Below are 24370 nucleotides of genomic sequence, written 5' to 3' on the forward strand. Positions count from 1 at the left end.
CACTGACATAAGGTAGGAAAGGCAGCCGCCAATGCGTGCACAGTAAGATCCCACAAGCAGTAGTATCGCAATGATCAGATAATCTATTGTCCTGTTGGTTGAGGGATGAATGTCGGCCAGGAGGCTGGGGAGAATGCTCCTGCTTGGGTTAAAAATTATGTGTGGGGATCTTCTCTGTTCCCCCCCTCCCCCACCCAACAAGGGAGGGCGGGGGGAGTTGAACGTGGGTGCCTCCTGCAGCACTGAGTTGGAATTGATGCTGTGCTGATGCCACTGGAAGTGAACCAGCCTGCTGTCTCAGAGTTAGTGTTTGTGACTGGGTAAATCCAGCACACACACCAACGGGTGTCCCAGAATCCCTTTACTCTGAAAGAGCGTGGAAGTGGCTGCCGTCACAGGGGGGTGACTGACGCAGAGAGCAGAATATATTTGAGGAGGGTGTCGGGGGTGGGGCACGGTGATTAGCACCGCTGCCTCACAGCGCCAGGGAGCCGGGTTCGATTCCCGGGTTGGGTCACTGCCTGTGTGCAGTTTGCACATTCTCCCCGTGTCTGCGCGGGTCCCCTCCCGGTTTCCTCCCCACAGTCCCGAAAGACATGTCGGTTAGGGCGCATCGGCCGTGCTAAATTCTCCCTCGGTGTACCCGGACAGGCGCCGGGGTGTGGCGACTAGGGGATTTTCACAGTCACTTCATTGCAGTGTTAATTTCCTTGCGATGAATAAATAAAGAGGAGGAAGGGAAAGAGGGTGGGAGCAGAGTGAGAGGGAACTCCAGGAACACACTGAATGGCCTGTTTATGTCCTGGGGAACTGGGCTAAGTGTGTGTGTTGTGTGTGTGTGTGTGCACCCAGTTTATACAGGGGGGTAAATGCAGACCAGGATTCCTCTGGATTGGGTCTGGAAATGGTTAAACCTGCTTCTGCGCAACAAGCAAGGAATCCTAGTGCAAATCAATGGCTCTGAAAGTGGTTCCCTCTTGCGTGGAAGTTGCTGTTTTATTTTTGAGAGATCGGTGCCATTGATTATTCATCAGAGCAAAGGAGCTGTGTGAACAAGACTGCTGAGATTCAGCCTGGCTGGGGAACAAGGCTGAGACTCAGGGGGGGGGATAAACTCGTCCCTGGTTCTGGTTCTGGGCTCTCAGCCATGGCAACTGCTGCCTCCCAGCAATGGTTAGACGAGGAGTTAACCTGCTCCATCTGCCTGCAGATCTACAGCGAGCCGGTCACCCTAGCCTGTAAGCACAGCTTCTGCCGCGCCTGTATAGAGGAGTGCTGGCCGGACTGGACCTCTGACCCTGCCAGTTGCCCCGAGTGCCAGCCCCACGGGCAGAGGGGCTTCCGAGTGGGCAAGGGGCGCCTGGAGAGGGCTCAGGCCGGGGTGCTGTGCAGCTACTGCATCCGCAGGCAGCAGGCGGCCGTCAAAACCTGCCTCAAATGCGAAGCCTCCATGTGCCCCCTCCACCTCCGGCTGCACACCGGCAACGGGGTGTTCAAGAACCACCCCCTGGTGGACACCTCCGCTGACCTGTCCGTCTGGAAGTGCTCAGAGCACGAGAGACTGCTGGACCTTTACTGCAAGGATGACCAAGTGTGTGTGTGCACCCTGTGTACCCTCATTGGCAAACACAAGGACCATCGCTGTGGCAGCATCACTGAAGGGGAGAAGGAGCTGAGGGTGAGTGTGTCTCTCTAAGCTGCCCCCCCTTCCCCCTCTTACACTGCTGTCCAAAGGAGGGGGGGCTCACACTAATGTGTCTGCTGTTTTGTGTTAGGATAATTTGCAACACCAACTCAAGACCATCCAGCGCAATGTTGCCTCCATTCAGGCTTCGCTCCGTGACCTTCACACTCAGAAGATGAACACCCAGGTGAGTTTGGATTCTGCAGTTCACCCCTTTCTGTATCACTCATCTCCGCTCGGGCGATTCCAGTTGATTGACCCTGAAACAACCCCCATACCTCTTCCCACTTTCTTATTCCAATATCACCTCTAACAACCTCACTCATTTTGTCTCTGGAGACCCTCTGTTTCGCCCTCTTGCCCAATGCCGAGTCTAGTATCCTGGAAACAGGAGAACCCATCGAGTCTGCTCTTTGACGGAGTATCTTAGTAAGAAGTCCCACAACACCAGGTTAGAGTCCAACCAAACTGGTCGGATTTTAAACCTGGTGTTGTGAGACTCCTTACTGTGTTTACCCCAGTCCAACACCGGCATCTCTACATCATGACGCAGTATCTCACCCAGGCCCTATCCCCCTGCCCTATCCCTGTAACCCCGCACATCCCCCAATCTAACCTACACACCTCGGGACACAATTTAGCACGGCCAATCCACCTAAGCAAGCAAAACATTCCTGAAGATCCGACATGTGAAGGATCTGGAAAGTCAGTCACCCAAATATTAAGAAAATTAAAACCCTTATCACAAGCTCCGGTCACTTTATCATTGACTAGAACCCACCCCTCACAGTTTAGGACTGAACCAAATCGTTCTCCACCTTGACTTGCATTCCAACCCAAAGTGAAATTCCTGCTCCATGTCCTCTCCATCACAAGGACTGCCCAATTCCACCTCCATAACATCAGTCACCATCGCATTCATCCCCCCACGCCCCCGTCCAAACCTTTAACCTTTCCTCTCTAGATTATTCCTCTCCTCCTCCGCCAATCCTCTCTTATACCGAGTCCCACTCGCCTCGTTTGGCTGACCTCAATGTTTATCGGTGCATAAGATTTTAAAAATCTCCTCTTTGTGTTTAAACCTTGAAAAGGGCCTGCCTCCTCGCTTTCTCCATTCCCCGTCATCCACCCTATATTCTCCAAACCCCTGCCTCTGACCTCTGTACACACTCATGACCCTTCACCTCACAATCCATAGTATGCATCCCGACACCTAGTGTCACACTTGGGTGAAATTCCCTCTCTCGCTCCCTGACAATCAACCTTTGTGACTCTCCTGTTTTGCCCTGGATTTTGCTTTTCCTTCCTTACCTCTCCAGCTCTGTTTGCTTTTTTCTCCACCCCTGTGAAGTGTGCCCTGGACGCTACGGCTGTGTCAAAGACACAGAACAAATGCTGTTGTCATTGATACCACTGCGACCAAAGTAACATTTCTGATTTGTCATATTCTAGCAAATTGTACTTGACAATTCACCCTGAGAACTGGTGCATTAACTCAAACAATGACTGTTTTGCTTTGAGGCAGAAAATGCTGGAAAATCTCAGCAGGTCTGACAGTGTCAGTAGAGAGGGAATAGAGTAAGAAGTCTCACAACACCAGGTTAAAGTCCAACAAGCTCGTGCTGCCAAATAAACCTGTTGGACTTTAATCTGGTATTGTGAGACTTCTAAGGACTGATTAGGGACAGTCAGCATGGCTTTGTGAGTGGAAAATCATGTCTCACAAATTTGATTGAGTTTTTGTTGAAGGGGTAACCAAGAAGGTAGATGAGGGCAGTGCAGTTGATGTTGTCTACATGGGCTTTAACAATGTTTTTGACAAAGTACCACATAGTAGGTTTTTGCATAGAATTAAATCTCACAGGATCCAGGCTGAGGTACCTAAATGGATACAAAATTGGCTTCTCGACAGAAGCCAGAGGGTGGTTGTGGAGGGTTGTTTTTCAAACTGGAGGCCTGTGACCAGCGGTGTGCCTCAGGGATCAGTGCTGGGTCCACTGTTATTTGTCATTTATATTAATGATTTGGATAAGAATACAAGGGGCATGGTTAGTAAGTTCGCAGATGACACCAAGATTGGTGGCACAGTGGACAGTGACGAATGTTATCTCCAATTGCAATGGGATCTTGATCAATTGGGCCAGTGGGCTGACGAATGGCAGATGGAGTTTAATTTAGATAAATGCGAGGTGATGCATTTTGGTAGATTGAATCAGGGCAGGACTTACTCAGTTAATGGTACGTCATTGGGGAGAGTTACAGAACAAAGAGATCTAGGGGTATAGGTTCATAGCTTCTTGAAAGTGGAGTCACAGGTGGACAGAGTGGTGAAGAAGGCATTCAGCAGGCTTGGTTTCATTGGTCAGAATATTGAATACAAGAGTTGGGACATCTTGTTGAAGTTGTACAAGACATTGGTAAGGCCACACTTGGAATACTGTGTGCAATTCTGGTCACCCTATTATAGAAAGGATATTATTAAACTAGAAAGAGTGTGGAAAAGATGTACTAAGATGCCACTGGGACTTGATGGATTGAGTTATAAGGAGAGGCTGAATAGACTGGGACTTTTTTTTCTGGAGCGTAGGAGGCTGAGGCGTGATCTTTTAGAGGTCTATAAAATAATGAGGGGCACAGATAAGATAGATAGTCAATATCTTTTCCCAAAGGTAGGGGAGCCTAAAACTAGAGGGCATAGGTTTAAGGTTAGAGGGGAGATATACAAAAGTATCCAGAGGGGCAATTTTTTTCGCAGAGGGTGGCGAGTGTCTGGAACAAACTGCCAGAGGTCATAGTAGAGGCAGGTACAATATTATCTTTTAAAGCCTTTAGTTAGTTACATGGGTACGATGGGTATAGAGGGATGTGGGCCAAATGCGGGCAACTGGGACTAGCTTAGGGGTTTTAAAAAAAGTAAGGGCTGCATGCGCAAGTTGGGCCAAAGGGCCTGTTTCCATGCCGTGAACCCAAATGACTCTGTAACTCCACATCAGAGAGAGAATAGAATCTCTGCAGTGCAGAAGGAGGGCATTCAGCCCATCGAGTCTGCACCGACCACAATCCCACCCAGGCCCTATCCCTGTAACCCCACTTACTTATCCTACTAACCCCCCCTGACACTAGGGTCAATTTAGCATGGCCAATCAACCTAACCCACATGTTTTTGGACTGTGGGAGGAAACTGGAGCTCCCGGAGGAAACCCACGCAGACACGGGGAGAATGTGCAAACCCCAGACAGCCAGCAACCCAAGCCGGGAATCGAACCCGGGACCCTGGCGCTGTGAGGCAGCAGTGCTAACCGCTGTGCCACCCTAGGTTTCGAGTCTGGGTGACAGTAGATTGTGCTCTGACGAAGGGTCATCCAGGCTTGACCTTAGCTCTATTCTCTCTCCACAGATGTGAGACCTGCTGAGATTTTCCAGCATTTTGTGTTTTTGTTTCAGATTCCAGCACCTGCAATATTTGCTTCTATTTTGTTTTGGATTGGTTTTAATTGTGATGCCCATTGTAGTCAAATAGCCCGTCAACAGTTGCACATGAAGCTAGCTATCTGAGCATGGCAAGGGGGTAAGCTAGCCTGTGAAAGAAGAAAGGATCAATCCCATTATGAACACTTCATTCTTTCAATAGCCCAGTGATCTCAATTTTAGTTTGACAGTGTGGTGTGTAATGTGACATGTGTGAGACATAACTAAACACTGAATAACCAGAGGTGACCCATCTCTTAAGAACCTGATAACAGAGACGAAGAGGGAAGTGAAGGAGAAGTATGATGCATTGAGGAAGCATATTGAGAATGAAGAGCGAGATGTTTTCCTCTGTCTGGATAAGGAGCAGAGCCGCGTGACAATAGCAATTGACACCCACATCCAGAAACTGGAAAAGGAAATCAAATTCTTTGAGATGTGCCTGGTCAACCTCACTGACCTTTCTCAGAAGAAAGAGAAGCTTGCATTTATACAGGTAACGTGTAATGTGCAATTCATATAGGTGATGTGTGATTTAAATCCCTACAGTGCAGAAGGGGGCCATTTGGCCCATCGAGTTTACGCTGATCACTATCCCCCCCAAACCCTAACCCCCATAAGGTCATTTATTTATCCTGCTCACCCTCTGAAACAAGGGGCAATTTAGCATGGCCAATCAACTTAACCCGCATATCTTTGGGAGAAAACCCACACAGACACAGGGAGAATGAGCAAACTCCACACAGACAATGACCCTAGGTTTAGGATAGGTTTATACCTATCCTAGGTATAGGTTTATAAAATGTTGAGAGGAATAGATAGGGTGGATTCTTGGAGGCTATTTCCCAGGGCTGAAATGGTCACTACGAGAGGACACAGGTTTAAGGTGCTGGGAAGCAAGTACAGAGGAGATGTTAGGGGTAAGTTTTTCACTCAGAGGGTGGTGACTGAGTGGAATCGGCTGCCATCAGTGGTAGTAGAGGCGAACCCGCTGGGGTCTTTTAAAAGACTTCTGGATGAGTACATGGGATTTAATGGGATTGGGAGTTACAGATAGTTCTATGGCTTGGTAGGTATAGATGTGATCAGCACAACTTGTGGGCTGAAGGGCCTGTTTGTGCTGTAGTGTTCTATGTTCTATGTTCTAGCTGGGAATCGAACCTGGGCCCCTGGCGCTGTGAGGCAGCAGTGCTAACCCACTATGCCACCACGCCATGATTTTTACAGATAAAGTGTGATTTACACAGGTAATGTGTGATTTATATAGGTAATATTATTTGTGCAATGTGCAGTTTAAACATCATAATTAATATTTACGTTCTAAAAGATACACAATCAGCTTTAATCCTGTTCAAGCCGTTACTCGTGTTCTGAATTTTCACAGGACAAGTTGTTAATATATTCCTAGCTGTGCTGCGTTCACACTATAAGAGACTAAGCCGAAGTGAAGATGGTGCGTCAGAAATGTGCTCTGAAGACCGGCAGGCACAGTAAGACGTGCTCACAGCCATTGCCGCAGGCTGTTATGGTGCCACTGTTCTCGATGTTAAGGTGTTGCCAGTCTCGTTGCTGATCTCTGCAGCATCAGCAAGTTTTGCCATCCACAAACGTGGTAGGAGTTCACAGACGAATTGCCTTCGGCCAAAAATTCCACTATCTACCCCTCTCATCAGCAAGGGTATGATAGATTATTTGAGTACTTTTGGCCCTCTGTAGACATTATAATGCCCTTTATGGACCAGGTAGGGCTCAGAGTATCGATATCTCACTGATGTGTAAGCAGCAGCCTGTAACGAGGCAGATAGATACTTGCTTCCCAAACAGCTACAGTCTGTTTTAAGCATCATTTGCATTTTATTTGAAGGGAGAAATAACTCCTGGGAAATTAAAGCATAACCCTTGGGCAGAAATGAAGATTAAACAGAAATGAAAATCTAGAAAGACTAATGCTGGAATAATTATCAAATATCCACAGATCAGGAGGTTTATATGTCATGGGATGGAAGTGGTTTATTTTATTCATTCATGGGATATGGGCATTGTTGGCAAGGCTAAGACTAAGACCCTTCACTAATTGCCCTTGAAAAGGTGATGATGTGCTCCCTTCTTGAAGTGTAGTCCATGTGACGTAGGCGCACATACAGTGCTGTTAGGGAGTTCTGGCATTTTGACCCAATGACAGTAAAGGAAAGTTGACATGTTTCCAAGTCAGGATGATGAGTGGCTTGGAAAGGATCTTGGAATTGGTTGTGCTCCCAATGGGAATATTCCATCACAATCCTGTCTTTGCCGTGTAGATGTTGGACTGGGGAGACAGCAGGTGAGTTACTCGCCACAGAATTCCCAGCCTTGTAACCACAGTATTTATATGGTTGGTCCAGTTCAGTTTCTGATCAGTGGTAACCCCGAGGATAGTGGGGGATTCAGCAACAGTGATACCATTGAATGTTATAGGACAATAGTTAGATGCTGTGTTGTTGGTGATGTTTATTAGCTGGTGTTTGTATGGTGCGAATTTTAGCTGCCACTTGTCAGCCCAAGTCTGGATATTGCTCAGGTTCTGCTGCATTTGAACATGGGCTGCTACAGTACCTGAGGAGTTGCGAATGGTTCTGAACATTGTGCAACCATCGGCGAACTTCCCCATTTCTGAGTTAATGATGGAGGGAAGGTCATTGGTGAAGTTGGTTGAGTCTAGGACACTAACCTGAGGGACTCTTGCAGAGATGTTCCCTTGTGGTCTACATTTTTTGTCGGTTATGACTCCAATAAGTATGTGCCTCCTAACAGCACCATTAGTGACCCCTTCCATCACTTTGCTGATGATCATGAGTAGATCATAGAATCATAGAACCCTACAGTGCAGAAAGAGGTCCTTCGGCCCATCGAGTCTGCATCAAACACAATCCCACCCAGGCCCTATCCCCATATCCCTACATATTATACCCACTAACCCCTAACCTACACATCCCTGGACACTAAGGGGCAATTTCTTAGCATAGCCAATCAACCTAACCCGCACATCTTTGGACTGTGGGAGGAAACCGGAGCACCCGGAGGAAACCCACGCAGACACGAGAAGAATGTGCAAGCTCCACACAGACAGTGACCCGAGCCGGGAATCGAACCCAGGACCCTGCAGCTGTGAAGCAGCAGTGTTAACCACTGTGCTACTGTGCCGCCCAAATGTAGATGGGGCTGTAATCGGCTGGGTTAGATTTGATTTAGACATTGGACATACCGAGATAATCTTCCTCATTTCTGGGGACATGCTAGTTTGTACTGATAGGGTATGGCTAGTCCTGGAGTGCCAGTAGGAATGTAACGTTAAGGCCCATTGTCTTTGGTACAATTCCCCAGATGTTAGTAAGGAGGATTTTGCAGGATTGACTGGGCAGAATATTTCATTATCTGCTCCTTGGCTGACGCCAAGTGTTCTGTCGGGTTTTATTCTGAGGTGATTTTATTTTGTCTGTAGCTGTTTGATACAATTGGCAGGCCAATTCAGATGGAAGGTAAGAGTCAGCCACGTGTGGGTCTGGAGTGACAAGTAGGCCCAACTGGGAAAGATGGCGGACTTCCTTCCTCAAAGGATTCAGATGGATTTTCACAACAACAACGTTACTGAGGTCAACTTTTTTATTATCAGTTTATGGAATGAATTGTATTTAAATCCCCCAGCTACAGTGGTCAGCTTTGAACTCTTGTCCCTGGACCATTTGTCATGCCTTCTAGATTACTAGCCCAGCAACAATACCGTTGTGCTATTTTTCTCTCAAATGTAATGGGGACAAGACACTGTGTATGGAACCCGTTTCCTGTGCTGTGTTGTTCTTTGTTCTTTGATTGGCTATGCTAAATTGCCCCTTAGTGACCCAAGAGGTGTAGGTTAGGAAGACTGTAGGTGGGGTTACAGGGAGAGAATGGGGGAAAAGGGTCTGGATAAGATATTCAGAGTTGGAGAGTCAGTACAGACTCAATGGGTCAAATGGCCTGCTTCTGCACTATAGGGATCCTACGATGATGTGGGTTCAACTCCAGTCTTGGGTGACTGTCTGTGTGGAGTTTACATGTTCTCCCCGTGTCTGCGTGGGTTTCCTCCCGCAATCCAAAGATGTGCAGGTTAGATGGATTGGCCATGCTAAATTGTCCCACGAGGTGTAAATTAGATGGATTAGCCACGGTAAATGTGTGGGGCTACAGGGATAGGGCCTGGGTGCAGTCTCGATAGGCCAAATGACCTCCTTCTGCACTGCAGGGATTCGATGATGCTATAACTCTGTGTCTCTGACTGGTGCCAGGGCAGGCTACAGATGCCACTGAGTATCCACGCACTCCATGGTGACTCTGGCTGTGAGGTTTAATTACAACGCGCGATATGCAAAGTCCACTCTGGTCAATATCCCACCCTGTCCGTTCTGCTGTACCCGAGGAGAGCACATCACCAGGACTGTGTTTCAACTTTGCAGTTATTCAGACTCACTCGTTTGTCATGATACCCCGGTGATTTTTCCTGAAGGATTGTTCACAGGGGTGTCTGTGAGATTAACCTTTATCTCCGGGAGACAATCCTGAGGGTTAAGACACCCAGCAGTTCGTCCTTTACTCAGTAAATCTGGGTTGTGGATTGCTTTTCCACCTTCCCAAGAGGTGGCAGTGCGTTTGAACGGAAACGTGGGGTTAATTCAATTCAGACAGCTGTCTCTGACTGTGTGCCACTCCTTGGGGGATCAGAGTGCCTCAGAACTGAGGCAGGACCCCCTGCTGGTTAAGTGCCTGTTTCTCATCAGTGAACACCTCTCACTGCTCTCTACCAGCACGCAGTGAGTCAACCCGGTGCTCGCTGCTTAACCTGGCTGTTTACATCTCTTGTGATGCAGTTTGGCTGCTGCTCTGATTATGGAACAGTCAAGCCAGAGCTGCGAGCTGATTGTCCCTGGCTGGGAGAAAGGATCAGGAGAGAAGGAGATCTCACACCTCAGCAGCCCACGAATGTCCCCTGCAAAGGCGCTCCGTGATATCCCGCAGATCCAGTCTGCTTCACGTGGCTGTCACTTAGTCGGAAGGGATGACTGTCCAGCTCCACAATCCCAACGCAGAAACCACACCCTCGGGGTAACCGGGTCAGAGACCAGGCCACAACCTGGAGTCCCGACATCCTGATCCAGTCCCAGCTTCCTGCTGAGAAAATGGCAGGAATTTTGTGGTGTCAGCCATGGTTTTGGGGTAGTTTCCATCTTTGGGTGGTACGATGGCACAGTGATTAGCACTGCTGCCCCTCAGCGCCAGGGACCCGGGTTCGATTCCCGGCTCGGGGTCACTGTCTGTGTGGAGTTTGCACATTCTCCTCGTGTCGGCGTGGGTTTCCTCTGGGTGCTCCAGTTTCCTCCCACAGTCCAAAGATGTGCGGGTTAGGTCGATTGGCCATGCTAAGAAATTGCCCCTTAGTGTCCAGGAATGGGTAGGTTAGAGGGATTAGTGGGTGTAATATGTAGGGATATGGGGGTGGGGCCTGGGTGGGATTGTGTTCGGTGCAGACTCGATGGGCCGAAGGGCCTCTTTCTGCATTGTAGGGTTCTATGATTCTAAATTGTCCCTTAGTGTCAGGGAGACTAGCTAGGGTAAATGCATGGGGTTATGGGGATAGAGCTTGGGTGGGATTGTGGTCAGTGCAGGCTCTAGGATTCTATGATTCGAGCTGTCAATCCTTTCTCCCAGGTTTAGGGTGTTTGTACTGTTGAGATCCTTCCCCTTATCACAGTATATTATTGAAAGAAAGACTTGCATTTCTATAATGCCTTTCACAACCACCCAGTGTCCCACGGAGTTTTATAGCAAATTGATACATAATTATTGTCATAATGAAGGAATCTCAATGACCAATTCCTGCCTGGAAAGGACACACAGCAGCAGAGGACTAGATCATCTGCTCTACGTAATGTTCGTCAAGGGATAAATATTGACCAGGAAATGGTGGCACAGTGGTTAGCATTGCTGTCTCACAGTGCCAGGGACCCGGGTTCGATTCCCGGCTCGGGTCACTTTTTGTGTGGAGTTTGCACATTCTCCCCATGTCTGCGTGGGTTTCCTCCGGGTGCTCCGGTTTCCTCCCACAGTCCAAAGATGTGCAGTTAGGTTGATTGGCCATGCAAAGAAATTGCCCCTTAGTGTCAGGGGGATTAGCTATGGTAAGTGAATGGGATTGTGCGGATAGGGCCTGGGTGGGATTCATATCATGGACTTACTTTGTACGGTTGTTGCTCTATTGGGTGGCCAGCAGTTCTTTTGGGACAGGATTGAGGTGCGGGAGGGCATGGAGGCAGGCGGGTTGGTGTGGTGGTAGGGGTACAATAAGCTGGATGGATAGCCTACTGTTTGCCCACCCCACCCTTGATAATACGATGGACGGGTAAGGAAACTGCCAACTCAATGCCACCTCCCCTCTCCACCACCAGAAGTGAGTTGAGGCCCTTTTTAACGTCCCCTTAATTGGCCAGTCAAGGCCTCCTCCACCACCATATTGGTTGGCAATGGAAGGTGGAGGAGAGACGGAAGGGACCCTAACTCTAGTGAGAAGTTAGGAAGGAAAGCCTGATACCTCCTTTGGAAGGTGACCTGTCTGCATCAGGGCAGACAAAATCATAGTACCCCACACCTCCCCACACCCCGGCTTCCCCTACATTCAAAACCCTAGCCCTCTTCCCCTGAAAACTCCTCACTGAAGACGCTGACTCTCCTTTTGTCTGGTGTCCATGATACTTCTCCCCAAAACCTCCCTCGTAGACCCAATAATGCCCCCTAGTGGTGCTGCAATGAGATTGGCCAGCGGCTCATGAGGGGGCAGGCCTTCCTTTCTCTGAGGGGTTGACATCCTCCATTCGCCTCTCTACTGGGTGGGCAGGCGGCCAATACAACACCCCCGCCACCCTTCTTAAAACCCATCCAATAAGAAAAAGATCACCCCTCCAGCAGCAGATGCAAAGGGACTCAAAGCCCCTAAGGATGACCACGGCCCTCTTGTCAGGAGGTTGCCTCCAGCCAGTTGCAGAGCTCCCAACTCTTGAGCAAGGCCTGGAGGCCAACTTTAGTCTCTCGGCGCTGATACTTGATTGACCTGGAGGGTGCCACAGTTTGCCAGAGCAGCAGCTGGCACTGCGAAACACTGTGCCTCAGCTCCCAATCTCACTGCTCTCCAGAAATCCTGCCCAGGAGATAATGCGGACCAGGGGAACAGCAAAATCATGGGGTAATGAGGACACTTCACAATAGAGAATAATCCACACTCACTTACAATTTCTAGGTTAACATTTTTTTGAAGTTCCAAATTAATTAAACCCAGATACTAATTAAATCAATTAGGATAATTCACAGTCTCTTGTGGTTTACAGGCTTAACGGTTCGGGAAACTGGGATTATTAATTATGAGACTTTGACTACACTTGTATTATCTCACTGATTACACTTATTCTGCTGTTACTTTGCCCACTTCAGAAAAATAAAACCCAGGCCTTCATTTTTAACTGTTCTTGCAGCTGGCGTCAAGCCTGTTATAATTGTTAATAATTTAACTAAGCTCAGTACTTAGCACTGCTGCCTCACAGCCTTGGGTCCCTGTCTGTGTGGGGTTTGCGCATTCTCCCCGTGTCTGCGTGGGTTTCCTCCGGGTTCTCCGGTTTCCTCCCACAGTCCACAGATGTCTTTTTTTAATCCACTGGCGATTCAGTCCGCCTTGTTGTCCAAACAAGGTGCATACACGCGGTGGGTCATGCGAGGGCTGCTCTTGGATGTTGCTTTGAGAGTTGCCTAGTGCTTCACGTCATTAGTGTACACTTAAACTGGACCAACTGACAGGCAACACGACAGTTCAGTGACTATCACTGATTGCTGTGCAGACACATGGATTTGGGTCGGTGTCTGTGGGAGTTTGCGCATTCTCCCCGTGCTTGCGTGGGTTTTCTCCAGGTGCTCCGGTTTCCTCCCTCACCCCAAAGATGTGCTCTTAGGCTGATTGGTGTAACAAATTGTCCCTAAATTAGTCTCCCCTCAATCTGGTTATAATTGTGGAGTCCAATAGGCGTAGACAAAGGTCATAGGTAGAAGAGGAAACTCACAATGTTAAAATGGCAGCGCGGGCTTGTTGGGCCAAAGGGCCTGTTTCCCGTGCTGTGTTGTTCGTTGTTCTTTGTTCAGGTTAGGTTAATTGGCCATGCTAAACTGACCCTTAGTGTCAGGGGGGGCTAGCAGAGTAAATAAATGGGGTTACAGGGACAGGGTTTGGTTGAACTGTGGAGACTCGATGGGCCGAATGGCCTTCTTCTGCATGTAGTTACTCTGATTCTATGATAACACACCCCTTTTCCCAATTAAAGCAAACAGGAAGACGGAGCTTTAAAATACTGCACAGAATCAGGTAGCGTGACATGGGGTCATTATAAAAATCATTGGAAGGAACAATTAGGTTAATTCACAGTTTCTTGTGGTTTACAGACTTAATGGTTTGGGAAACTGGGATTATTAATTACGAGAGTTTGACTACACTTGTATTACCTGATTACACTTATTCTGCTGTTACTTTGCCCACTTCTGGAAAATAAGATCCAGACCTTCATTTGGACTAACATTCGCAATCAGTAGATGACCAGGAGTTTGGCAGAGCGTACAGCTCACCCACTCTTATCGAAGCAGTCCTGTTTTGATTTTGGTGAAATAATCTTTCAACGCCAAGTGTGGCCTTTGTCTTCAGTAACGGCTGCTCTCGGGCACTGCCCGCCTTTGGCAGTGTAACAGCTCTGGAGGGTTTCATTCCTCACTCTTCCCCTTCCATCAGATCTCCTCTGAGACAGTGGCCAGAATTTTACCAGCACGCCCGCCCCAATTCCAGGGGCAGGCGACGGTTGGATAATGGCATTCTCTGTTGGTTGGATTGTACGAACCCCAGGCAGATAAAATTCCACCCGATGGTTCCATCATGTCTGTTATATCTTCCTATCTCATCGGTGTCTGCACTTTACCACTACCCCTTCCCCCTCAATGAGGCAGTGTCCCTGGCCTGGTAATCCAGGGGCCTAGGCTCACACTCTGGGGAAATGGGTTCAAATCCTACTATGGAAGCTGGTGGAATTTAAATTCAATTAATAAAACCACTGAAATTAAAATTAGTCTCATGAAATTAATGAAACTATCACGGGGGGGGCTTGACAGGGTGGACGCTGACAGATTGTTTCCCCTTGTGGGAGAGTCAAGGATCAGAGGGCATGATCTCAGAGTAAGGAGTTGCCCATTTAAGACAGAGATGAAGAGAAATTTCTTCTCTGAGGGGGAGTGATTCTGTGGAATTCTTTACCCTAGAGGCTGTGATAGACGGATTTTTCATTAGTAAAAGAATCAAGGGTTAAAGAACAAAGAACAACACAGCACAGGAAACAGGCCCTTCGGCTCAACAAGCCCGCGATGCGCATTTTAACACTCAATGAATGCCTTCATCTGCCTTCTTCTACCTATGACTTTTCTCTATGCCAGATTTGGGAAGTCTAATTTAGGGACAATTTGTTACACCAGTCAGCCTAAGAGCACGTTTTTGGGGTGTGGGAGGAAACCGGAGCACCCGGAGAAAACCCACGCAAGCACGGGGAGAATGTGCAAACTCCCACAGACGCTGATCCAAGTCGGAGATCCGACCCGGGTCCCTGTATCTGCACAGCAAACAGTGATAGTCACCGAGCTGTCGTGTTGCCCGTCAGTTGGTCCAGTTTAAGCGTACACTAACGACATGAAGCACTAGGCAACTCTCGAAGCAACATCCAAGAGCAGCCCTCGCACGACCCACCGCGTGTGTGCCCCTCGTTGGACAACAAGGCGGATCGAATCACCTGTGGATGTAAAAATGTGGTTATGGGGATAAGGTGGGAAAGTGGAGTTGAGGATTACTACATCAGATCAGTCATGATCTCATTGAATGGCAGAGCAGGCTAAATGGGCCAAATGGCCTATTACTGCTGCTACATCATATGACCTGATCTCCATCCAGTCTGCTGCATTGCTGTTCTTAAGAGTTGTTGCGAAGAGGAGGAGGTTTAATTTAAACAGTCCTGATTTCTCTCACCAGTGCCTTTCCCAATCCCTCACTTTAGGTCTGATCCAATTTAATAACCCCACGTCAAATTCGAGATAGGGTAAACTCAAAGGGTTAGTTTATTTGCACATGCTCAAGTGCAAGAAGGGATTGCAAGAAATCGTCTTTTTCATTCGTACTGTAAAAGAAGGGGATCGAGAAAGAATTTATAGGACAATGACCACAGAATAGAGAATTATTGTTTCACATGAGCCCAGAATCCTGTGTATTCCTTCACTGAGGTCAACAGGCTGCAAACTGATGCTGAACAATTGACATTTCCAGTCAAGATGACCTCCCCGGTGAGAAAGGTGCAGTGGCTTAGAAGTTCCAGTCGAAACAGTGTAGATGGGGCCCAGCATTCAACCCTGGACAGAACCCCTTTTCAGAGCTGCTGCTGGTTAGATGAAGATTGCAGACTGATTTGCAGTACAGCAAGACGGGATAACTGGTTCTCCCAGCTCGACATGACTCCCACCTCTCCTTTTGACAAAGGGTGTGTATTCCTTTGTCTGCATTCCTGAGATTATTAATGTTCCAACCACTAAGAATTTGAATAGGAGGTTACCGGATCCTTTGTCCTAGCAGACCAGTGAGCTCCGGTGTCCAGGTTCCGAAATGTAGATGGCCTTCGTATAAGAACATAAGAACATAAGAAATAGGAGCAGGAGTAGGCCATCTAGCCCTTCGAGCCTGCCCCGCCATTCAATAAGATCATGGCTGATCTGTCGTGGCTCAGTTCCACTTTCCCGCCCTCTCCCCATAACCCTTAATCCCCTCTCTTATCAAGAACCCATCAACCCGCTTCTTAAAAATATTTAGCGAGGCAGCCTCCACCACTTCAACGGGCAGAGAATTCCAGAGATTCACCACCCTTTGAGTGAAGAAGTTCCTCCTCAACTCCGTTCTAAACCGCCTCCCCTTTATCTTGAGGCTGTGCCCCCTAGTCCTACTGTCTTTTTTGAGCGGGAAGAGTCTCTCCACCTCTATCCTATCCATCCCATTCATCATCTTATACGTCTCAATGAGATCTCCCCTCATTCTTCTAAACTCTAACGAGTACAAGCCTAGTTTATTCAGCCTCTCCTCATAGCTCAATCCCCTCAACTCCGGTATCAGCCTAGTAAACCTCCTCTGCACTCCCTCCAGGGCCAAAATATCTTTGCGCAGGTGCGGCGCCCAAAACTGCACACAGTACTCCAGCTGCGGCCTCACCAATGCCCTATACAGCTGCAGCAAGACCTCCCTACTTTTATATTATAATCCCCTTTGAATGTGGTCTATGCTGCCCTGGTGATCATTAGCATTGCTTCAGGAACTAACAGGTGCAAGGATCAGTGGAGAAAGTGATGGTAAATTTGTAAGGGGCTATTTAAAGATACCCAGAATGTTTCTTTATGGTAGGAATATTCTAAGGGGCGGACCCACCATCCATGGGTTTCTGGATATTAATAAATCAAATCACGTGACGCATTATGAAATACTCGGACATGTCTGCTATTATAAAAGGCCAGTTCTGCAGGCTCGGTATGTACACAGCATGTCACAACAGAACTGTAACTCGCACTTGGAACAGAATAAGTGCTTCTATTGTAAGAAGACAAGATCTCGAGGGGGAGTGCAGTTCTGACCTACACTTTACATTCTGTCTTCAGGAACATTTTTTATCACGCATAAAATCTCCGCTGCTTGCATGAATTCTTGATGTGTTTGCAAGGATTACAGCTCCTGATCTTATACCCTGTAAATTTACATATTCAGTCTTATTTTTTTTTACAGGGATTCAATTCAATGGTAACCAGGTAAGTGGCAGTAATGTTAACAGAACTCATTTACATTTATTCAAATATTATGCAGATGATATCTAAGATTAATAACCTTACTATGTTCATCCTTGATGGCACTTACATGGTCTCAATTCAGAATAATTAAGTCATTATTGGATTTGAACACTTATTTTCATATATCCGGTGTTAAGTACACATCACCACGGAAACTCAGGACGAAATTCCCCTCCGTGTGCGATGACCAATTTTCTAATCCTTAACCCCAGTCCCTCATTGACGTTCTGTGGCCTGGATTCGGTCTCGGGCCTAGGGATCCCACAGGATTTCAGCCACTATTTGGCCTCCTAAGCCTATATGGAACGCAGGGTGCACACGTTCATCGTAGACCAGATGTCCACCACTCTGGTTAAAAACAAGAATATCGATGTGCCGATTGTCAAACCCACACCTGGGACGAGGCACTAAGACGTGAAAATAAGGTCTGGTTGAGGCCTAGTCCACTGCAAGGTGCCCTGAGACAGCCGGAATCGTTTTCTTGAATTCTTTAGGCCATTGGATTTTAAACGACACAACTTATAAACTAATGTTTAAAATATTGCAATCAAGGGAAGTGCGTGTGAGAATGTCTGATCAGCCACAATCCTGTTGCAGTAGGTCACGGGGACGGATGTGTTGGCGACTAACGGCTGGAGCGTGGGGGCAGATTGTGTGATGAAACCTCCAGGAATACATTGAGTCCCAGTTGGCCACCCGATTCAGCTAATTTTCTATTTGTGTTTACTCTGTCTTCCTTCATTGGCCTTGTGGGGATTCCTCACCTATCTGGTATTGCTGATCCCATTACTGGCCAACGCTCTAGGAAGTTAAGCTATTGGCGTTCAGGACGGGGCGTTCTATATGATCGTGCCAAAGAGCGTTACAGCCACGTTATGGGCCTGAATTTACAGCAGGGCGAGGAGTCAGCAAGAAACACATTCCCGCCAACTGCAGCAGCCCCGCGCCATCTTTATGAGTGTTGATTGGCTAAAGGCAGGAACTCCGTCCCTCACCCGGGAGATGTTCTGGCATTGGACTGTCAATCGGATCGGCTAACAGCTCTCCGGTCATAAGAACATCAGAAATAGGAGCAGGAGTAGGCCATCTAGCCCCTCGAGCCTGCCCCGCCATTCAATAAGATCATGGCTGATCTGAAGTGGATCAGTTCCACTTTCCCGCCCTCTCCCCATAACCCTTAATTCCCTTGCCTACCAAAAACCTATCTACCCGCATCTTAAATATATTTAGCGAGGTAGCCTCCACCACTTCAACGGGAAGAGAATTCCAGAGATTCACCACCCTTTGAGTGAAGAAGTTCCTCCTCAACTCTGTTCTAAACCGCCCCCCCTTTATCTTGAGGCTGTGCCCTCTAGTCCTGCTGTCCTTTGAGTGGGAAGAGTCTCTCCACTTCTATCCTATCCATCCCATTCATCATCTTATACGTCTCAATGAGATCTCCCCTCATTCTTCTAAACTCTAACGAGTACAAGCCTAGTTTATTCAACCTCTCCTCATAGCTCAACCCCCTCAACTCCGGTATCAGCCTAGTGAACCTCCAGACACAGCGCTGCAGTGGCCGGAAGAGAGGATTGCAGGGAGCTGTCTGGCGCTAAATCACGGAACCCTACAGTGCAGAAAGAGGCCCTTCGGCCCATCGAGTCTGCACCGAACACAATCCCACCCAGGCCCTACCCCCCATATCCCGACATATCTGGTAAGAAATCTGACAACACCAGGTTAAATCCAACCGATTTATTCGATAGTAACCTGGTGTTGTCAGATTTCTTACAGTGTTTACCCCAGTCGGCATCTCCACATCGTGGTGCTAAACCTGGCAGGAGTCCCAGGGTGGGAAGAGTAGGCAACGCCTGGGGGAGTCACCAGCGGGCACAATCCGGGTCTTGGGGGACAGGCTGCGGGGTGTGGGCAGGCTGGAGTTCACCAGGTCTGAAGGGGAGGGCACCCCAGTCAGAATAGGGGCCTCTGATGGAGGCATCCACCCTCCCCGTTCAACCCTAGATCTAACTATTTAGGCATTTCTCCCCCGAGCTGAGACGAAGACCCCTTCTCGACTCAAAATTGAGGGCGAATTTAGGTTAGGTATGTGGGGTTACGGGGATAGGGTCCGGGTGGTCGGCGCAGACTCGATGGGCAGAATGGCCTCCTTCTGCACTGTAGGCGTTCTAGGGTGGGGGGAGCTTAACTGGGGCAAGATCAGATTTTCTGTCTGCGATCCTGCCCCTCCTGGTGTAAAATCAGTACCACGTCAGGGTGGGGAGGAACTGGGGGGGCGGGGTGGGGGTAACCCACTCTACACAATTTCACACTCCTCCTGACCCCCCACCGCCCCACAAACTCCCAGGGGGAGTGTGAAATTCTTGCCCTGATGCCGTCCCGTTGGGTTTCATATCCCTGTAACAGGCAGCGAAATGCGCAGGAGATCTCCAGAGTGCTGTTATGAAATGTGTTCATCGGGGCTGCGGTTTCCTAGTAACAGAAATAACGTCAGCGCTTCTGATGCTCCAGCTCGTCTGATCTTGTCTTATTGCAGCCTCCCGCCTACAGCCCTTTAAGGAGAATGATCGTTTAAAATCCACCCCCACCCAGCCCACCCGCCCAGTTGAAAGGGAAACGAAGCGGTTGGCCCGTAACGAGCATTCTCTGACTCCCTCGTACCCAGCGGCACCCCTTCTCAATGCCAGCCCCTCTCCCACCTAATCCACCCACTAATCCCGTAGCGATTTGGAGATCGGTGGCGTAAAAACAAAAGGAGTTGACCGTTCAGCCCGTCAAGCCTGTTCGTCATTCCGTCAGATTTCGACCCATCTGCGTACTGACCCGAGCATGCCCATGGGGAATGGTTCCTATTGGCACAGCACCCCCTTGGTCAGCGACAGCGTGGACAGAGAGTCTCACCTCCGTAAGGCGGGCACGCTCTCCGCTCCATCCGAACACCATCATTCTCTTCTCTTCCCCCCCCGTTTCCACACTCTTTCTGGAACTGCTCCTCCAGTTGTTCCAAATCCCGACATTCCTCCTTGCCCTCTCCAAGCTATTGCCGGCGCTCCAAATCCGAGGACCGTCATCGTCATCGGACGTGGCGCATCACCAGTCCTGTCACACACTCCAACCGTCCTGCTACCTGGAATCTCTTCACCAGCTTATCGTAGAAGCCCTACAGTGCAGAAGGAGGCCATTCGGCCCATCGAGTCTGCACCGACAATCTGACAGGGTATCTTACCCAGGCCCACCCACACACCCCCCCCCACCACTCCACATATTTACCCCACAAATCCCCCTAACCTACACACTTTGACAAACTATAGGGCAATTTAGCATGACCGATCCACCAAACCTGCCCAACTTTGGAGTGTGGGCTGTGCAGATACATGGATTTGGGCCAGTATCTGCAGGAGTTTGCACATTCTCCCAGTGCTTGCGTGGGTTTTCTCCGGGTGCTCCGGTTTCCTCCCACACCCCAAAAACGTGCTCTTAGGCTGATTGGTGTTAACAAATTATCCCTAAATTAGTCTCCCCTCAATCTTCCCCAATAGGTGTAGACAAAGGTCATGGGTAGAGGAGGGCACTCAGAATGTTAAGATGGCGGCGCGGGCTCGTTGGGCCTGTTTCCCGCGCTGTGTTGTTCTTTGTTGTTAAAACCAGAGCACCCGGAGGGAACCCACGCAGACACGGGGGGAATGTGCAAACTCCACACACAGCGACCCGAGGCCGGAATTGAACCCGGGTCCCTGGCGCTGTGAGGCAGCAGTGCCAGCCATCACGCCTATACTCAAATTTCAATTTATCATCTTTGTGTTCAGATTCTTCACCCCCATCCCTTCCTGTTTCTGTAACTAAGCCCTAAAAACCTACGGCCGCTCGGCATCCCTCCAATTCTACCGCACCCTCCAATTCCCTTCACCTCATCTTATCTTCAGCTGCCTTCCCAGCCCAAGTGTGGGAGTTCCCTCTCCAATCCTCTCTGCTCCTTCAAAAAGCTCATTAAAACCTACGTCTTTGACCAAGCACTGGGTCACATCTCCTCACATCTCCTCACATCCAATGACATTCCCGTGAGGTACTTGGGACATCTGTGACTCCGTTGAAACCACTATGAAAACAATACTTGCTAACCCTTTACCCTCTCGCCAATGACCATTTCACCAATGTAAAGTGGACACAACGTAAAATTATCATGACCAGAATGAGCTGCTTAACTTGGTTTGTCTGCCTAAGGTGGGGTTAAAGGGCATTTTCCTCGACATTAACCCACCCAAATTGGTCCAGTTTTTAAATCCGGTTTCTCGCCTCTCTCCTGGGAGATTATACATTGTAATGTACGAGAGATATCACAGCTGAGAGATAGATCTCTTGGACCTTGTAGCTTCTTTCTCGTTGGTCATTACTCGTATGAATAACTTGTGTCAACGTTTCAGGATAAAGAACGCATCGGAGCCATTAACATCCCCTCATCCCGGGCCCTGCCTGGATAAAATTAAACTGGATCGGATAAAAAATCACACGCAGAAAAACTTTGAGCTGGTTTCCCAGGTGAAGAGGGACAGAGACAGGCTGATTTCTCTGTGTAAGTAAGACAAAATGATCATGAGATGCACTGTTTTTCTAACAACAGAATTGGAAGAGGCCATTCAGCCCATCATGCATATGCTAGCCCTTTGAAAGTGCCATCCATTCAGTCTCATTCTCCTTAGCCCGGCAAATGTTTCCTTTTCATTGTCAATATCCAATTCCTTTTTGAAACTGTTAGTTTTATTGTTTATCACGGCCATGCCGTCTGCTAACTATGTATTTACGCTGCCTGGACCCAAGCCCAGTGGGTTAGCACTGTTGCCTCACAGTGCCAGGGACCTGGGTTCGATTCCCGCCTCGGGTGACTGTCTCAGTGGAGTTTGTTCGTTCTCCCCGCGTCTGCGTGGGTTTCCTCCGGGTGCTCCTGTTTCCTCCCGCAGTCCGAAAGGTGTGCAGGTTAGGCGGAATGGCCATGGTAAATTGCCTCTTAGTTTCCCAGAGTGTGAGTGTGCCACTCAAACTGTGGTGTGAGGCCCTGGCGACAGACTAACGACCTGCTTCAGAAATAATTAGCTATGGAGACAAATGAAACCTAAGAACAAAGAACAGTACAGCACAGGGAACAGGCCATTCGGCCCTCCAAGCTTGCGCCGCTCATTGGTCCAACTAGACCATTGGTTTGTATCCCTCCATTCCCAGTCTGTGACTATCCAGATAAGTCTTAAACCATCCCAGCGTGTCCGCCTCCACCACCCTACTTGGCAGCGCATTCCAGGCCCCCACCACCCCCTGTGTACAATACATCCCCCTGACACCTGTGTTAAACCTCACCCCCCCCTCACCTTGAACCTGTGACCCCTCGTGATCGTCACCTCCGACCTGGGAAAAAGCTTCCCTCCGTTCACCCTATCCAAGCCCGTCATAATTTTATCCACCTCTATTAGGTCGCCCCTCATTCTCCGTCTTTCCAGGAAGGGAGAGAAGAGGCTGAAGGAGAAATATCAGTGCTAGCATGGACTGCACAGGCCGAGTGGCCTGTTTCTGTGCTGTCTATTTTATCATAGAATCACGGAACCTTACAGTGCAGAAAGAGGCCCTTCGGCCCATCGAGTCTGCACTGAACATAATCCCAACCCCAAATCCCTACGTGTTATACCCATTAATCCCTCTAACCGACACATCCCTGGACACTAAGGGGCAATTTCTTAGCTGGCCAATCAACCTAACCCGCACATCTTTGGAGTGTGGGAGGAAACCCGAGTACCCGGCGGAAACCCACGCAGACACGAGGAGAATGTGCAAACTCTGCACAGACAGTGACCCGAGCATGAGGTGTGACATTATAATCGCATCTCATCTCTCACTTTTTACCTTTGCACTTCTCAGTCTAAATTGATTTAATATGATTGAATTATCCAACCCCAGTGCGAGGTTAGTTTCACCGGGTACGTGCGCAGACTGTCCCCCAGGGCCAGAGCAGCAGAGATCAGTGACGCCTTTGCTTATATTCACAGACGGACAGAGGCTGACCCCGGATCTGGACACGGCTCACGCCCAGTTCGTTCTGTCTGACAATAACCGTACTCTGACTCTGTCGCCCAAGAAGCTGTCTTTGCCCAAGAACGCGGAGCGTTTTGACTGCTGCCAGCAGCTGCTGTGTGCCGAGGGAGTGAAGTCTGGCCGCTCCTACTGGGAGGTGGAAGTGGTAGGAGACAGCGGTGTGTGGAAAGTCGGGCTGTGTTACCCGAGCATCAGCCGCAGGGGCAAGGGGACCGAGTGCTTGCTGGGGAGGAACTCCAAGTCATGGTGTCTCTACTCGCTGGTGGGCTCTGTCCTGGCCCTTCACGATGACCGTGACACCAAGCTGACGGTGGGCGATATCTCCAGGGTGGGGGTGTACGTGGATTTTGAGGCCGGGACAATCTTGTTTTACAGCGTGTGCGACAGGAAGCTCACCCTGGTGCACACTTTCCAGGAGCAAACGTTCACTGAGGCGCTGTATCCTGCCCTGCAGATAGGTGACTTTACCACATCACTGAACCTGTGTGCACTCAAATAATCAAACCTTAAGATAGAGGAGCAGAACGAGGCCATTCGGCCCATCTGCCGTTCAGTGATGGCTGACAATCCTGCCTTTTCCCCCTAATCTTTGATCTCCTTACCAATCAAGATCCTATCTATCTCCATCCCAAATCCGCGCAGTGACATAAGAACATAAGAAATAGGAGCAGGAGTAGGCCATCTAGCCCTTCGAGCCTGCCCCGCCATTCAATAAGATCATGGCTGATCTGTCGTGGCTCAGTTCCACTTTCCCGCCCTCTCCCCATAACCCTTAATCCCCTCTCTTATCAAGAACCCATCAACCCGCTTCTTAAAAATATTTAGCGAGGCAGCCTCCACCACTTCAACGGGCAGAGAATTCCAGAGATTCACCACCCTTTGAGTGAAGAAGTTCCTCCTCAACTCCGTTCTAAACCGCCTCCCCTTTATCTTGAGGCTGTGCCCCCTAGTCCTACTGTCCTTTCTGAGCGGGAAGAGTCTCTCCACCTCTATCCTATCCATCCCATTCATCATCTTATACGTCTCAATGAGATCTCCCCTCATTCTTCTAAACTCTAACGAGTACAAGCCTAGTTTATTCAGCCTCTCCTCATAGCTCAATCCCCTCAACTCCGGCATCAGCCTAGTAAACCTCCCCTGCACTCCCTCCAGGGCCAAAATATCCTTGCGCAGGTGCGGCGCCCAAAACTGCAC

General features: G+C 48.9%; 1 protein-coding gene across 1 annotated transcript; it reads left to right on the top strand.

Moving 5' to 3' along the window:
- The first annotated feature begins 1147 nt into the window (after window positions 1-1147).
- On the top strand, window positions 1148-23816 carry LOC145358659 (E3 ubiquitin/ISG15 ligase TRIM25-like). The gene is made up of 6 exons (XM_080212875.1): window positions 1148-1678; window positions 1776-1871; window positions 5415-5648; window positions 17043-17065; window positions 21523-21671; window positions 23131-23816. Exons 1-6 carry the CDS (start codon window positions 1148-1150, stop codon window positions 23673-23675), a joined length of 1578 nt encoding a protein of 525 aa, XP_080069001.1. The 3' UTR covers window positions 23676-23816.
- Window positions 23817-24370: the final 554 nt, after the last annotated feature.

The sequence above is a fragment of the Carcharhinus amblyrhynchos genome, chromosome 26 (assembly GCF_965287045.1).
Source record: "Carcharhinus amblyrhynchos chromosome 26, sCarAmb.v2.hapA, whole genome shotgun sequence".
NCBI lineage: Eukaryota > Metazoa > Chordata > Chondrichthyes > Carcharhiniformes > Carcharhinidae > Carcharhinus > Carcharhinus amblyrhynchos.